The 17315-nt window shown below is 42.1% G+C and overlaps 1 protein-coding gene across 3 annotated transcripts in view; it reads right to left on the reverse strand.

Annotated features, from left to right (window-relative positions):
- Nucleotides 1-1157: 1157 nt before the first annotated feature.
- Nucleotides 1158-17315, reverse strand: part of LOC139725146 (uncharacterized) — a 109247-nt gene continuing 93089 nt past the window's right edge. For 2 of the 3 annotated variants that reach the window (XM_071636234.1, XM_071636232.1), the window contains 6 exons: nt 15437-17110; nt 14886-14980; nt 13947-14073; nt 12076-13527; nt 9069-9139; nt 1158-8385 (listed from right to left, as the gene is read on the reverse strand). In XM_071636234.1, coding sequence (XP_071492335.1) covers nt 7897-8385; nt 9069-9139; nt 12076-13527; nt 13947-14073; nt 14886-14980; nt 15437-17110 — 3908 coding nt within the window. In that variant the 3' untranslated portion in view covers nt 1158-7896. The remainder of the gene's footprint in view (nt 8386-9068; nt 9140-12075; nt 13528-13946; nt 14074-14885; nt 14981-15436; nt 17111-17315) is intronic. The other variant, XM_071636235.1, reaches the window with a different exon arrangement.

Here is a 17315-nt window from a genome sequence, read left to right on the forward strand (position 1 = left end):
AGAGGAGATGAATCATTGTCTTTCAATTTTTTTATCTTCCCTTTAATATGACGAAGACATTTCATGAAGTTCTAATGAAAGAGAGGTTATTGTGCAAATGATATCACTGTAACACACACAAACACACATGTATATATACATATTCACCAGACGAAAGGTGGGTTTAATACTACAACACTGGCAAAATAGGCATGTATAATTATGTCCATAAGAGCTGCACCTTAGTCAACTACTAATGTTTACATGGAAAAACATATGGCATCCAATACAACATACATAATTCATTTGTACTTTAAGGGGAGAGTGTGAGAGAAGGAAAAAAAAATCACCCTGTAGATACATTTGCGATGGACATTTCGTTGCGCTGCAGTACATATTTGGTTTCATACTATACTCTCCCTTACACTTTGCAGAAAACATCCAATTGCAAGTTCTCTACTAATTGTGAATTGCTACAGATTGATGCACAAGAGAGAGTGGGGATGGCTTAAGAATGTATGAGAGAGAGAGGCAAATCAGTGGATGCTGGTGAAGGACACGTCAAAGAAACTCCCGACCACTTTGACATTAATCTGTTATTGCATAATACAGCTTCGTTTCTCAATAAACTCGGTGTCCCGATCGTACTTGGCAACTTTTATCCAAAACAACAGAGTTTTACAGCACTACTAACAAGGCAAATGTACGGTTTATTATTTTCTTTTAATGAAAGATCACTGGTCTAAGAATGAGGAAAGTCAGGTAAGTCAGCATAATGGCTTGTGAGAATACCCTTGAGAAAAAAAAGCAAGAACACATAAAATCAGCAATTTCTTCTTATTATCGCCCATTGTGGGGCAAGTACAGAACAACACACATGAACACAAAAGGATGCATTCAAACATGCATTTTGGTATGCAGCCTTCCATTTAAAAAGAAAAAAGAAGTTTCACAAAAAACATTTTAGTGACATGCATTATGAACATATGGCATATAGAGTGAAACAGAATTTACGATAAAACCACGCAAAAAACTGGATTTTCATGAGATCAGAAGTTGCACAAGGCAGAGCCCCTGCACAGAAAGTGGCATATCAGGTATTTATCCCCCTTTTTTTATTGGTATATGTTTGTGATGTTATCACTTCTAAATTTTTTGCCAAAATGGGGGGGGGGGTATTCATAAAGAAAACTGTCATCAATTGTCAAGTTCCAAAGAGATTGCACAAGGTTTACCAGACAAAAAAAAATAGGAAAAAAAAATGAGATGGAATACTTTGTAAGCTGGCGCAAGATATGCAACAAGTCTTGACATAGTCATGATGTATGAAATGAGGCCACATCAGCACATCTACGTCCTCCCTGACCCTCTATTCATTGGGCAGGGGGTCAGGCGGAGAAAGGAGAAAGAAATGGAAATCATGTGGGACAGCCACAAATGAATGACCGCACACGGAAATAGGAGATGGGCAAGTCCGCGCAAGCAAGTCTTTCTGTGTGTCAGACTGCAAACAGTCCTACTATACATTCCAGCAGGAACATCTGTACATCCCCAAGAATTTGTTAGAAATGTGCCATCTCTGTCCAAAGCCTGCTTCCTTGGAGTTGGAAAAAACAACAAAAGAAGCCTTAGTTCTCAATGTACAATTTTGTGTAGACACATATGTATTCATCACATTCTTTGTGATTCTTACTGTTTTCAATTGAATTATTATTATCATCATTTTTTAGTGATTTGAAGATCATAATTTGGCAGAAAGGGGATTGGACTGAGATGACAATTTTCATAATACGTAAAAAAAAAAAGACTTGTTTGCGAGCAGGGGCCTGCCGACAACCTATTTAAGAAGCAGATAATGAGACCAAATCACAATGATTTATTTCACCTTTTCCTGACAAGTCAAGACGATGGCCCAGCTAAATAGTCACGTCACAATAGAGGCTCTTCCAAACGCCGAGAGAAAACAAAGGAATAACACAGAGAAACTGATCCCTAACAAGTACACGTGGTGATGTCTAATGTTTAATACTGTAGCGGATTCCTGACAGGACAGAATAAGATAATCATCACAAAAATTCACGATCGAATCTGAATGAGAGTGTTCCTTGTGCCCACATCACATCTGTAAAGCCCCTTCCTTGAAGAACATACCAAGATGGCAGTTTTCACCAAAGTATCACATAGTAAGAGCCATGCATGAACACACACAGACACACATACATACATTCACAGGGAAGGGAAACCATACAGTGACTATGCCAAACACAAAGTTTTTTTCAGGTCTTAAACTAAGTTGTGACATGCACGAGAATCTTGTGGAGGACGCAGTGTCATGACATATTGAAAGTGTTTCACCAAGATAAGAGCTACGAATGGCATCATGTACTGGGGATTGGGGGTCACATGTCTGAACTGTTTCAGTTGGAAAACAACCCCCTGTGCCACTACTTCATACAACATGTGTTGGCCAAGTAAAAAGCAGAAAAAAGGTAATATCACTTGCTGTTCATATCCTCTTGGAAAATGCCATCTCGAGAAAATTCACTCAAGGTTTTCAGCACAATGTCATTAATGGCAAAGTTGTTCAAAACCAGCTGATTTGCATGATGGGAAGTTGCACATGGAAAGAAAATGCTTAAATGTATTGTAATCACCATTCAAAATTGCACCTAGATATCACGTGTAGTACAGTGTACATCAATAGAGGTGCGGAGTGTATTTCAGAGCCATACAACTGCTTTTTAGTAATTTTTTTTTTTTTTGAGATGAAATCTTTAAGAATTGGCAACAAACAACACATGGTGTACTGTAGTTTGAATGACTACGCAAGACTGGTGCAAATGCAGTGCGGAAACAAAACCTAAAGGTGCATTGTAGTGGCCCTCGATAAGAAATGTGAGGTCCCTGACAAAATGAAGTCATTTCAATGGGTCATACATCACTTCATGACATCAGAAAAAGAATGATTCCTAGAGGCATCTGCATGATGCTTAAATAGGACATCATTTTGATACAATTTGAGCTATTATTTGGTGCATGTTATTCACAACTCACAAACACATTTTTGGTTAGCTGGGACAGGCAAGGTTCTGAACATTTCATTGTTTTACTGGCACTCTACAAAACTACATGACAAAACTCACATACCCATTTTCTGATGCAATGACCTGGTATTCAGTGAAGCCCTGTACCGTAACACAGCAAACACAGCACAACATTTCTGTGAATTTTTCAGTTGCCAATTTGATGAGCTATTTGCGGCTCAAGAATTCATTGTTTTTCATCTTTTTTTTCCTGATGAATACTCATCCCTTGTATATGAGTAGTTACCCTGAGTGAGATCTTCAAATTAAGCTTGCCTGATGTCGATTCCTACAGTGTTCTCTCCATTCTACGCGGTGGCAGCATCAAAACCATTCTCGTGTGCATGTGTGCCAGATTTCCATCAAATACTGCCTTCATGAAAACAGTTTATGCACTAACACTTGGAAGGAAGATGGTTCAAAGTCTCAATTTCAGATGGAAAGAATGATGGCTGATACACAGTGAATGCCCCTTTAAAGCTATTTCTTTCTATCTTTTTTTTTTCAACAAAAATGTTACATATTTTGTGAATTTCGACAAAGAAGTTTCCTACAGTGTACAACCTCTAAGTATAAGAGGAGTTAGATATAACCCCTTGCAAGGAGAATATCTTGAGATGGGACACTTGTTTTATACACCTCCTTTCGAGAGATGAAATACTGAATAGTTTGCCCTTTGGAGAGAGGGCATACCCAGAGCATTTTGTGATTGAAATGTGATCCAGCCATGACGAGGCAGGGGTTATATTTTGGCTTTGTTTGTCATTCTAACATTGACAAGCTGAGAATTTGCTTCGCCCCATCATCTGAAGTATCGGCTCACCCTGATTACATTGTGCATGGTACACTGCACGACGCTGAAGGTAGATGGGAACTGCTCACTCTGGAGAGTGATGCAGGTTGAGGAGAAGACAACAAATGTAAAGCCTACAGCTGCACTACAGAATATCATCATAACAGCTAAGTGGACAATTAATGATGAATGTAATTGTTTAGACTCCATCGGCACCAGACTGTACGCGCAGAAAGAGTACTCCAGACAGTCACTACCCATCTCCACAGAGTAAGACACTCAAATAATACTATTCTGGTTCAGTCAACCTTTGCTTCATTCATGATACAAAATATCTATTGGCAAGCAGAAATCTCGACACCAATGCACAATCATCCCAAGATTTCCCCCGTTTCCTGAAGGCCAAATAGCTTCAATGCACATGCCACTCCACATGATTTCACAGAAAGTGTTAACCATGACACACCACTAAATCCTCTTTTAGATGTACCACGTTCCTTCATCCGAACATTCAAGTCAAAAGCTTAATTTTGTATTAGTTTGAGCTAGATGAGTATTGTGTCTAAGATTTGACAGGGGGAGCATGGTCACCTATGCAAATCTCAAATGCAATTTTAATACCTAGGTACACATCCATATGTTATTTGTTTCCTTTTGCATTGGCAATTGCTCAGTACATCACAATTCAAAATAACTACCCCTTTCCCCCCTCATTATATCAACTCTCTTTTCTTTTTCCTTTAGAACCCTGAATTGACAGAGATACAAAAAGAAGCTCCTTTCAATGGTTGTTAACTGTGACAAAACACAGCTAGACATACATGCTCACACCAGAGGCTGCGGTGTGAGAGACATCTACCGTCCACTGTGGCGGCATTTGACCCTTTTAAGCAGTTAATCACGAGACTGGGCAAGAAGATGAGCGACGCACCCCTTTCAGATCACAACGCGGGGAGAGCAGAACAGCATGAAGGCATTTGCGAGGATACAAGATAGACGTGAAAAGGGAGGGGTGCCAAGGGGGGAGAAACAATGACAAAATTATACTGTAGACATAAACCTCAGCTGCAATGGATCGGAATATGTGTCTTTCCCTGACTTGGGGATCACTTAACAAAAGAGACGAACATTGAAAAAAAAACTGAATACATTCCCTTCAATATCACCAATCTGCCTCCACTCTCCATTTCAGACATATGCTTTGTATTGTTCCTTTTTGTTTTCGTGCAAAGTATTATTTTTTCCGCACAAGTTTGCAAAATTATCATATTAGAAAAAAAAAGCGATAGAAATACATGTATATGTGCTGACAACAAAAATGTGTTGATACTGTTCAAGATTCTCATAAACAATGAAATATATATATATATTTCTATATTTATAGCCAAATACATATTTATACACGTACGTATCACAGTCTCTCTTCCACAAAAATTTATAAAAGTAGAGTACAAACAACATCTACCATTTGATCATCAAAATAATGCAGTCATGTAGACTATAACATATAGACAGCCAACAGAAAAAAACAACCAAGGGTATTAAACACAAAAATGATACACCCTATTTGCATAAGTCATCTAATCATGAGTTTTTGTACTTTTTTTTTCTAAACATTTTGTCTTCAACATTATACCTCTTCTTTAAAATCTTAAACAATGGAGTGACTGGATTGGTAGGCACTGTGAAATACTGATCCCAAATATTCGCAGCTTTGCAGTTGGACATTGTAAAATGCTAATGATACACAGTCACCAACACTGACAACACCTACAGAATAATAATGCAATATTAAATGAGTACCATGATCTCTTATTACTTATCCACCAGTCATGTTAGTCATTTTGTTGTTGTTGAAACACTACTCTTCACATTTTTCACTTCTGTTCATTTGGAAACGAGTCTCTTTACAGGATACTAGAAATAAAGTGCAATATTCAAAATAGACAAATGAGGCTTTACACTGTTAATCCGAGTGAAAGACAACTCAGTTTTTCACTTAACAGCTGGAGATAATCAATTTCAGTAAACAGTTCAGCCAAGACGTATTACACATCAAAAATGTACACCTTAATAGTCTTTGACATTGTCTTTGCAGTACTTGCTGGATGCATATATCCTCTGTGCGGCACACAAACAAACAAACAAAAAAAAAAAAAGAAAACCCAACAACAAAGCGTATAATCTCCTGGAATTTCTTGAGATGGAAAGAACCTCCCAGTTCTAGCAATATGTTTGGTGTGATGATGCATTGCCTTGCTGCTGCTGAGATGCTGTTGTCATAACGCACGTTCCTTGCAACAACTGTCTACAGCCGCAAAGCACAAGGAAAACCAAATAAAAATTGCACTTAAGAATCGGTAGTGAAGACAAGACGACAATGTAGCTCTTTGACATAGCAGAGTTTGTTGAATTTTCATCCTTTCAATTTCTTTTTTTTTTTTTTCAGCTCAACGAAACATGCAGATTTTGACATACTTGTTTTTATTACTTCCTTGAAGAACAAAAACATGAAATGCATCAGTCGATGATACACAGAATATACATACATTCACACAAGCTTTGGAATACAAGTGTAGGTTGCACCGTCCGTCTCAATGATTTGTCAATAAAAGTTTACAGTTGTCCCGTGTTCTCACGTGCGCTTCGAGCGTCCTCTCGCTAATCTCTGTATCTGCCTGTCTCAAATACCAGTGGAATCAACCTGGAGTACTTTGGGATATTTCATGACCACGAGCCATGCTTGCTGCTTCACTGTCTCTGTATTTCAATTGACAGGAATGACAAGTCTCTTCCAGTCTTGCAGGTATCTCTATTGAGAGATTGGTTTGTGGAAAAAAAAAAGAAGCGAATACAGACATGCACTATATCCATCCTGAATTCATGCAGGTGAGAATTCCACGAGGATCATCTTACTCCTCTCACATCAAACCATGTTCTGTATTCAGAGCACACCAAAAGAAAAAAAATGCGTAGCTGTATACGAAGCAGTTGAATTCCTGTCAAGTAAGGGGTTGGCACGTGGCTTAATCTCATTTCCAGGATATTCCAGGATCCACCAACCAGCTGTCACTCACTGTAGAAGTTCTCTTTCTTTTCTGTGTTTCTCTTTCCAATCTCGAATTTCCATTGTCCCCAAATCCATTGGGCATTTGCCACATGCATGTGACAGACTGTAGCATATGTCCCGTTTAATTCATTGCACATGTACTTCAGAGACTTCAAGAGACTTGCGAACTCTTTTAAGAACACAAAAAAGAAGTCAACAATCACATGCTTGGTTTGTTTCGCACAGCGAAAACAACCTCCAGATACCAGTGAACAGGGAAAAATATATAAATATGTACATTATTGTCACATCTGTTTAATAATAATTTCTTTGGCAGCTTAAAGTTGCTGTTAAATCAGTATAAAGTTTTGATCCAAAACCCCACCACCGAATGCACACATCCGTCATGCTTGGAAGTCTGGTAAGCAGTTGTATGGAAAAGAAAGAAAGAAACAAATCCAACGACATAACAATACACACGGCCAGTTTGACTTTCCAAACCGAACTTTTACACAAGAACTGTCAGTCATTGCAGTGAGTACAAAGTCATCAATATGAAAAAACAAGGTATGTTACTGACTACAGTAGTGTCCCGAGCACAACTTACTTACAAGTACAATACGATAAAATTTGCATAAGTTACTTATGCATACAACGGATGGATGATGATGATGATAGCATTCACATGCTGAATAGTCTGCACACTGTGCAGATTAACACATACACATTTCAATATACACATCATGGCTGATTTTGTGTGTCTACGTGTGTGTGTTTTGCGTTTGTGTGCACATGTTTCTTTGTAAGTTGGTTTTGAGTTAGTTATCGTTACTCAGTGGGGAGGTCACTCACACGTTATCAAGTGGCATGTTTTAGCACCATGAAGTGTACTGATGACAGCTAATTAATGGCTGCCTCTCTATGTTGTGCTGTGACTTTCAGACATCCCCAGATGTAACTCCTCTGCCCTCTTCTCTTCTATCCCTCTCTCTCTAGTTGCTGCTCTCCCTCAGGAGGTTTTCTGGCAGGAAGCTGCTGAATGAGGAGGCACTGTTGGAGTCTCCGGCCATGGGGCTCCAGCCCATGGACCCGCTGGGGCCAGGTGACCACAGCTGGCTCCCTGGCATGGCGGGGAGGCCCGCATTCCAGCTCTGCTTGCTGCTGTCCTCCTTCCCAATAGAGGCACTGGAGGTGGTCGTCGGCAGGACCCCATTGAATTTGCCCCCACCCTGGGACCAGCCTGAGGAAGGGGTGGCAGAGGTGGCGGTGGGCGTCGGGAAGGTGGCAGCGTCGCCCCCCGTCGAGGCGAATTCGACGTCGATGCCAGGCAGGTTGGCAACGAGAGTACTCTGAGCCTTAGCAGCCTCCTCGGCGAACCGGTAGGAAACCGTGATGGAGCCCTGGTTACGCTGCTCCTGGAAAAGCTCAACTTGTCCACTCTGGTTGCAGATGCTCTTCACAGTTTGCAGGGCTCCCTGGAGCTGCATTAACACAAACACACACACACAAGTTGTGGAATATAGTAGTATACCTTGGGCTGAAGACATCTATGGCTAGTAATCAAAGAGTAATGGGGAGAATCAATTCCCTTAGCCAGGGCCATTAAGATTTGGCATATATTTTAAACCAAGACTAATATTACCTTAGCACCTACATGCATAACATTTTACGTTCAAGGTGAGTAAATGACTTTACTCATTTCAGAGTAAGTCAGTTGGACTATTTTGAGTGCATCGCACAATTTCAAAGGGTGCATAGCAGAATGTAAACTTGCTGACTCACAGACAACCATCAAAATCTAAGTAGAATTTGACTACCTGTAATCACAAACCTTAATCAATGAGTAAATGAATCAAAGTTCAGATGAAAAATTCAACAACACTACTCCAATCAAGACGGAACTATGCTGGATTTGCCAATAGAAATAGCACATGTAAACAGCTGATAATCATAGTCATAATTCAATGCTAGGGATATACAATCCAGGACTACTATACTGGAAACAATGCTGCCTAGGTTTGATGATGACAGTCTCCCACTCCCTGTAACTTATCTAAGAGAGAACTGAGAACAACTCCGGTGTAAAAACAAACCTGTCAAAAAACAACAACAACAACAACAACAACAACAACAACGTTCATCTCATTTCAAGCATTTCACTTACATCTGGGCCAAGTCCAGAGATGACAATGGTGTTTGACCCAGACATGCCGTTACCAGATGACCATGAAGATCCTGCATGACAGCAAAAAAGATGAGAAATTATATGCTACATAAGGAGAAAAATACCTACAAGGAATTCTACTGTTCTATCACAGGAGGTATTAACTTGAGAAATAATCAAAATGCTAGCATCTGCAACTGCTGTTATGTCAAATAAGCAACTCGGGCTTGTTTTGACAGCATGAAATCAAACAGGATATACAACTCTATATTTTTAACATACTGGAGTTGACATAAGTACAGACATAGTCAACCCAAGTCCAAGCCAAACTTTTTGTGGCAACTGCCACTTACATTGGGGGTTTCAGATTTTAACTCTTTGTGAGATGATTAAAAACCACTAATGAAATATGAAAGAGCATACAATTCTAAGAAGAATTGAAAGTTTCTTTGATGAAAATTGGTTTTGAAATGACTGAGATATCAAAAAACAAAGTAAAACAAAGTGGTCCTAATAAAAGGTGGGTCCTACCTTTTATTAGGACCTCTTTGTTTTTGGATATCTTAGCCATTTCAAAACCAATTTTCATCAATACACTTTTAATTCCTCTTAGAATTGTATGCTCTTTCATATTTCATAAGAGGCTTCTCATTATCTCACAAAAAATTTGGAAACCTGAAGCCCAACCTCAACCAAAAACTCTATCATCCCTTTAAACCCAACCACTTTAATGGGAAGGCATATAGATGGCCTCTGTACTAAAAAAAAAAACAGCTGGTTACAGAATGTCCCACTACGTATCACAATGACATAATTCATAATAAGACATTTAAAAGCCGACAATCTATCCCAAGTATCAACATACATTATAAATAGTAATGGGGAAATAAATAATGATGCAAGTAGAAACTGAAAATAAAGCTATTCACTGCATGTAATGGAATTTCTCTATTGCAATGTTCAGTATTAAGTATCTCTGGAATTTTCGAAAAACTATCTACTATTGTGCTTATGACTACAAATGAATGAATTCTATCTATGTTACATGGGATCACAAAGAGGACAGTGTTTCTATCACCCTTGGTGTGGATACATCAGACGGATGCACAAAGCTAGAAAATGGGCTGAGCTAAATGCACTGGTTATTTTATATTTTTGAGAAGCCAAATTGGTCAATACCCACCAAGAAATTGAGAACCCATAAGAATACATGGTAGGGATCTACACAGAATGTGTGATTTAACAAACTCAATCATAGTCTGTACTTGACTATAATGTATTACATATCTATCAAAAGGAAGAATTCTGTCATCTGATGATCTGAGCATAAGATTTACTGGTACCCTCCTGGCCATAATATGTATCAGCATCTCATACTCCCTAGTATATCATGAACTAAACATTAATGGGGACCAAACAAGGACACTTGGTTCTGCTGATAGTGAAATCAATTAACTTTAGAGCAATGCACTGTTGTCTTGAATGCCTCAGTCTTCTCATATGACCAATATGTATTTTTCCACAAGTAAGGCCCTTCTTCTATGTTTCGGTAAACTCTAGTCATAACAGCTCATCTATGCCTCGTGTAGCCTACCTGGGCCAGGTACTGATATATGTTTATAATATTATATAGGTTTGTCTTAAATACTGTATGAGCTGAAATTTTCGCGCACAGATATTTTTGCAAATCGCTGCCAGTCTTGACGTTTTCGTGCGTAGTTAATTTCTGGGTTGCAAAGGTATTGTAATCGTCACTTCATCTTTCACAAAAGTAACAAGAATGGGTAACAAGCAACATTACAAGTAGGCCTGTTGAATGTTTTTACTTGGTGATTCTATATAGTCTACATAGACAAGTTGTGTGTTCTGTATTTAAAGTACTGCACCAACGTGTTGTTACGTCCAAGACAGTGCTACATCATGGCCCATGCAGTGTGCTAGACCTACAGTATAAATACTAATAGTGTGCGATGCAGCGCTGGCATAGTTTGTTTGTGTGTGTGTGTGTGTGTGTGTGTGTGTGTGTGTGTGTGTAAAATAATATTTTTGAGCGATGTTGCTTTTCATGTTTTCTATATTCGCGCATTATTATTTTCGCAGTTCAAAGGCGATTTGCAAAATTCAAGAAAATAAAACCATCGCGAAAATTTCAGCTCATGCAGTAACACAGATGATTTCGGGAGCAGGCAGACACAACGATGAAAATGAATAGATGGACAGAGAGAAAGACAACCAAAAACATAATGCCTCCAGCGTCCTCTGGGTCAGAGGTGCTATCATTAGCACAACATTTGAACACTATAGGTCACATGTAGTCAATGATGAACAGAATGCCAAGTTTGTCATGCCAAGAAATGCACAATGCTGAATAAATGAGCATCACATATGAGCACAGAGGGATGACGATGTGTGTGCGATAATTCTTGTGGAGACTGGGTCTCTGCAATGACAGACAATACAAAACCTGAGAGAAAAGAAAATGTCCCTTGAGCTGGCAGAAAAACCCACATTATGGGGGCATGTTAGTTGCAATGGCTGGTTGAATTTAGAAAATAAATAAAGAAATAAATAAATCAAATATATAGCACAGCTTTGAGTACAAGATGATCAGATTTACTCAAGATTGGCAGGTGTTTGGTGAAGACGAAACAAAAATGAAATGGGTTATAACTACCTTCCTCAGAGGAGTATTCGATGGATACATCAAACCAGGAGACACATCATACTCTGAACAATACTGACCAGAAGCAATTTGAATGGTATGATGGATGACTCACAATTTCAATCAATCTGTAATTAGATTTCGAATCATCGAATACACTTCTAGAAGAGGGTTTACAAATGCTTATGACAATAAATTGCAAATTAATAAACAAAATTTAAATTGATTTAAGTGATTGGAAAGCAAATTGCAATCCCAACAAAAATGCAATTTGAGGAATAAAGCAAGATATAATGGGTAGAGATGGTTTGTTTGGTTTTTGTTCCATAATTTTTTTGTACTCACTGTGCAATACTGCATGCCCCTGCATTTGTGGGTTCTTACCCGAGGGAGCAACTTCAAAAATTCCCCTCCAGGAACTACTGTGAGGTTGCTCACCCAATCCTGGTGGTGGACGTGTGGAACGCTGCTGGTTGCCTGGGGCACTATTCCACAGCTGATTGGAGCGTGATGCTCCCGGGAATCCAGAGTTGCCACCCTCTGGGTAATTCCAGCTGGACTTGCGGCCACCTGCAGGAGGGTTGGACCAAGATGACTGCGGCTTCATGGGCCGAGTCAGGATGCCGGATATGTCATTATCCTTGTTGGGCTGATCACGTCCCGGTGCTTTGGCAGAGGCAAACATGCCTGGAGTGGCAGATGGATCATTGGAGACATCGAGGTTTGACGGAATCCAGGGTACGCCTGGGATGAACTCTGGCACATCGTCGCCAATTGCAGCACTGCTGATGTTGGTGTCACGCTGAGGAAAGTTCCAGCCAGAGTCGGAGAAGGTGGAGTCAGCACTGTTTGGCAGGCTGTCAGATGGTGTAGGCGAGTTGCTGCGTGACCATGTGGAACGTCGTGAAGAGTCAGACAAGCCAGCAACGGATTCAGAACGATTCTGGCGTGGGAAGTTCTTGCTGCCTGGCTTGCCGAAAAACTGCTGCAGGCGGGACTGCTGGGGTGGCTCTCGCATGCCACCGATGTCAGGGTTCATGCCACCAATGTTGCCCAAGAGATCCGACGACTGGCTAGTGGTGTACATCTCAGAGTCGCTGCACACTTTAGGGCGGCTGGGGAATGGCCTCGACACTGGAGGCCGCTGCCCCTGCAAGATCTGCTGCTGGACAAAGCGGGCCATCAGCTCCTGCTGCGAGCGATTTGGCACTCCGCTACCAATGCCTTTCCCGGCAGAGTGAGTCCCACCAGGAGGCAGCCCCTGCTGGGCTTGGGCCTGGGCCAGGAGTTGTGGGTAGCGCTGGGCAATGTTCATGATCTGCTGTGGGGTGACCTGCTGCTGCTGCAGCAGGTTCTGGTTGACGATGCCGCTCTGCACGGCCAGCTGCAACAGAACCTGGAAGAGCTGCTGCTGCTGCTGCATCATCTGTTGCTGCTGGGAGTTGAATGGTCCCCGCACCGGCTGACCCAGATTGCCAGGCTGCTGGCCCATCAGCAGGTTCGGCTGTTGACTCACACTGTTGAACCTCTGGGAACTGCTGGCTGGCATGTAGCCCGGTGTGCTCATCATGCTGCCTGGCTTGTTAGCAAGGTTGCTGGTCAGGCTGTTATTCAGCAGCATGTTGGCGTTGGCCAAGTCGGTGCCGGACGACAGCATTTTGTTGGGGTCACTGAAGGTATTGTCTCCGATGACCAAGTTGTTCATGGTACGACTCATCTGGCGCACAGGGTCATCCATGTCACCTTGAGGCATTTTGTTCTGGTCCATCATCATGTCAGATATCTGACGCAGTTCAGCTGGTGAGAATCAAGAATGAAAAGGACATCTTGAAAATCATCTGCTTAATGTTTAATTACCCTTCTTGTCAGATCCAATATCTAAATGTTACAATACCCTCTCTTCCCATTTTTTAGCACAGCATATTAAGTCATTCCTGTCAAATAACATATCACACAATCATCATTACTGGCTGGACTATGTGTACAAGAATAAGTCACCACTACAGGAGACCTTGCCTCAGTCAAATCTATTTGGACTGAAGAAATAGCTTTAACTTAGAGAAATTTGACTTATGAGGGATTAAAATCGAAAGAATATAAAGAGAAGAGGACTTGAAAGACTTCGACTTGGGTGATTATTCGACTTATGCGAGGTCGATTTAAGAAAGGTCGACTGTAGTAATTTGGGGAGAAACCTTCTCTTCTGTCACACTTACCAAGCGCAGACTCGAAATGGAAGTTGTGCTTGCGCAGCCCCACCTCGGCCATCTCTTTTGGGAAGCCATAGTCCATCAGACGCTTCAACTTGCTAATGTAGTGGTTGGATTCACGCTGACCAGGTGGCTTTATTGAAAAAGAGCAAGAAAAGAAATAGGTTACACTGCTAAGAGAAAACAGAAATGAGATTGTTTCACAAAAACATTACGACTAATTCAAATATGAAATTTTCACTACTAAACAAAGTCCTTCTATACTGTACTAGGACCAATTGTTGTCTCTACAGGGGAAAGCTAAATTTGATATTGCATCAAATTGTTTGATTTCTGTATAAAAGGTTGTTAAACTAGGGAGAGACACATGACACCTGAGGAAGTGAAATTTGCAAACTGTAGTTCATTTTTCTTTCAGAAATCATAGAACAGAAGTCCACTTTCGATCACATAAGGCATAAAAAGATTATATTGCAACATCTTCCTGCCTAAACTATAACAGCACATGAAGGATAGACCATCTGATACAACAGTCACATTCTGCAGTGCTTTTCAGTACATTTTCAATTTGTATCTTTAAAATGTCATACTTGTCAATTACATGCAGTCTTCATGGAAGCACAGACAGGTGTATGAAAAGTATTCGCCACAAGGTAAACCATTTCTTGCACAAATGGACAGAATTGTGTCCTTTTGTGATGAGGAGAGTTGTGAATAGACATTGAACCTAAGTCCATGTACTGCTATGCACTTTGTGCTGAAGCACACTCAATATTTTTAGCTGTAACATGCAGTGAAAGAACTAAAAAGTTATCACTGACAATGTCTATATCCAATTGCTGTCATGCTCTTCCACAAAAGATTTACTTTTGCTGAACTAAGATCATTCAAGGTAATCCTCAACAAGCCACCATTTAGTAAAGACCATGACCCTACTAAACTTACCCGTGATTTTTTTGGACCAGTTCTCCATCCAGAAGTGATGGAGGACTCGCTGTTTTGAGAACGGGTCTCCCATTCCTCATCACCCCAGTGACCGACTGTGGCAAAACACAGAGAGCATGCTCCACATAAATCAAACTGCTTACATTTCAGCACAACACTTGAGATTAAAGGCCTTACACTCTTGTGAGGTAAGTCAATATGGTGAAACATGGGAAATTTTGTGGTGTTTCCCATGACACAAGCTCAGCATGGTTGATGAACAAGTAATGCCAAATTTACATCAAACTTCACAAAAAAATAGAGCAATTATACAAACAAAATAGGAATATATCATATAAATGGTTGATTTAAAACATCAAATTTATTTTGCAGTCATCAAATTCATGTTTGGACATTTGAAATGAAGCTATACTGACAAACACTGGGGAGAAGAATTATTTCCTATCTATTGCTACAAAGATTTTCTCCTTCCACCCTTCACATTCACGGGTATGTGCATTTTCTAGTCACTTACACTGCTTAGCCCAGGGAAAGTAAAGCAATGAACTTACTTGTGCCAGTACTATTGTCATCCTGCCAGTTTTGTTGCATAGAGTCCTTATTCTGAGTACTGACATTAGTACTGCTGGACGGGCCCCAGGAAGGCGTGGAAGACTGATCCCACTTGTTCCCTCCACCATTGCCCCCTGGTGCCCCACTGTTCCACATGCTCCCACTGCCACTGCTGCTGGCGCGGTTGTTTGGGAAGTCGCCCCAGCTGGACGGCTTACTCTTGTCCTCCCACTGGTTGTCTGGCTTGAACTGGGATGGTGGGGCGTGGGGCATCATGTTTGACATGGGCATGGATGTGTCACCTTGCGGGCCGGTCGATGGTGGTCCTTGCATAGTACTGTTCTGTGGGTTGCCGCCCATCTGTGGCAGGTGGCCGCCAGCTTGGCGGCGTGTCAGGCGGCGATTGTGCTCGTTAGGATCCCCCCAGTGGCCGGTACCATTATCAACTTGCATGGGAGACCTCTCCATCACTGCGATGTCACCCCAGCCAGTTGCCACAATTTTCTTTGGCGGTGGCAGGGGCAGAGACTGGGAGCTCTCCTCTGTTGGTGGCTGTGGGGTGTTGCTCGACGTGCTGCTGCTGGACTCCATGGGGTCCTTCTGAGGAGGACTGGATCGCTCAGTGCTGAAGCCAGGGGTAGGTGGTGTTGCAGGTGGTGCACTCTGTGCTGGAGGAGGGGCTGGCTGCACTGGAGGGCCACGTGGGCCTGCAGAGCCAGGAGGAGCACTTGATGTAGGGGGTGGTTGTCCCCAACCAGAATCCTGGCCATCAGTGCGCTCTTTAGATGTGCCCCATCCAGATGGGGTGCTACTAACTGGTGGTGTAGCAGTTGTGGGAGGAGTGTTTCCCCATGATGTTTCAGTGGGTGTCGGAGGTGGGTTTGGCCGGCCCCATGCTGACTGCTTGGGCTGCTCAGCTTTTTCCCACTGTCTGTCCTGTGGGGGCTGATTGGACCAGCCAGAGGTCCCAGCCTGGGTTGTGTTGGTTGACTGAGCGGCCCGACTGTCCCACTTAAATTCTTGGTTGACAGGTCTCTTGCCCCAAGGAGTCTTGACCAATGCTGCAATAGACGCCTGGTCCACAGCAGAAGGCTGTCCAGGGTTCATGTTGCGGGAATCATCAGATCGCTCTACTCCTTTGCTTGCTGTCTGGGCCCAGGAGGAACCTCCAGAAGGTTTGCCCCAGCCAGTTGGCCTGTTTTCCGGTTGCTCCTTCCGCGGTCCCGGCTGGCCTTGCTGTGGAGGTTGGTTGCCCCAGCCTGATGGGCGGTTGCCCCATCCGGGTGTGGTTGGAGTTGGTGGACCATTATCTTTGCTTCCATTCCATCCAGAGGGTGGTCCTGAGGGTCCTCCAGAGGGAGGGCCACTGGTGGGTGTGGTCGGAGGTCTATCACCCCATCCAGGGCCTGCATCATTTCCAGCTGGCTTGCCCCAGCTGCTTGTACCAGATAGTTCACCGGGCATGTTTCCAGGGTTTCCCCAGCCACGAGCACCAGTTGGTGCACCGCCGTTGCCGCCACCCCAAGGTTTGTTGCCAGGTGCTGCAGAAGAAGTGGTCTGATCAGAGGGTTCTGCACCCCATCCACTGCTTGTCCCACTGTGTGGAGCTCCCCAAGCTCCCGTACCAGTCAGAGTGGCAGGGCCTGGTTGGTTGTTACCACCCCACGAAGAGCCTAAGTGCATTGAGACAAGTACAACACAAACATTTGTTATTGGATTATGTCAGCTGGTTTAGTTTGAAAAAAAAAATGTGTACCAAACACACTTGTTACTCAAAATGCCACTGCTACAATATTAACTTCACAGGAAAGTGAATAAAACTTGCCTGGTTGTGATGATGTAAGGCTAAATGGTCATTCTGATGTGTTGAGGTTAAAA

The sequence above is a fragment of the Diadema antillarum genome, unplaced genomic scaffold (assembly GCF_040938485.1).
Source record: "Diadema antillarum isolate AM-2024a unplaced genomic scaffold, OU_Dant_1.0 seq00000016_RagTag, whole genome shotgun sequence".
In the NCBI taxonomy this organism is placed as follows: domain Eukaryota; kingdom Metazoa; phylum Echinodermata; class Echinoidea; order Diadematoida; family Diadematidae; genus Diadema; species Diadema antillarum.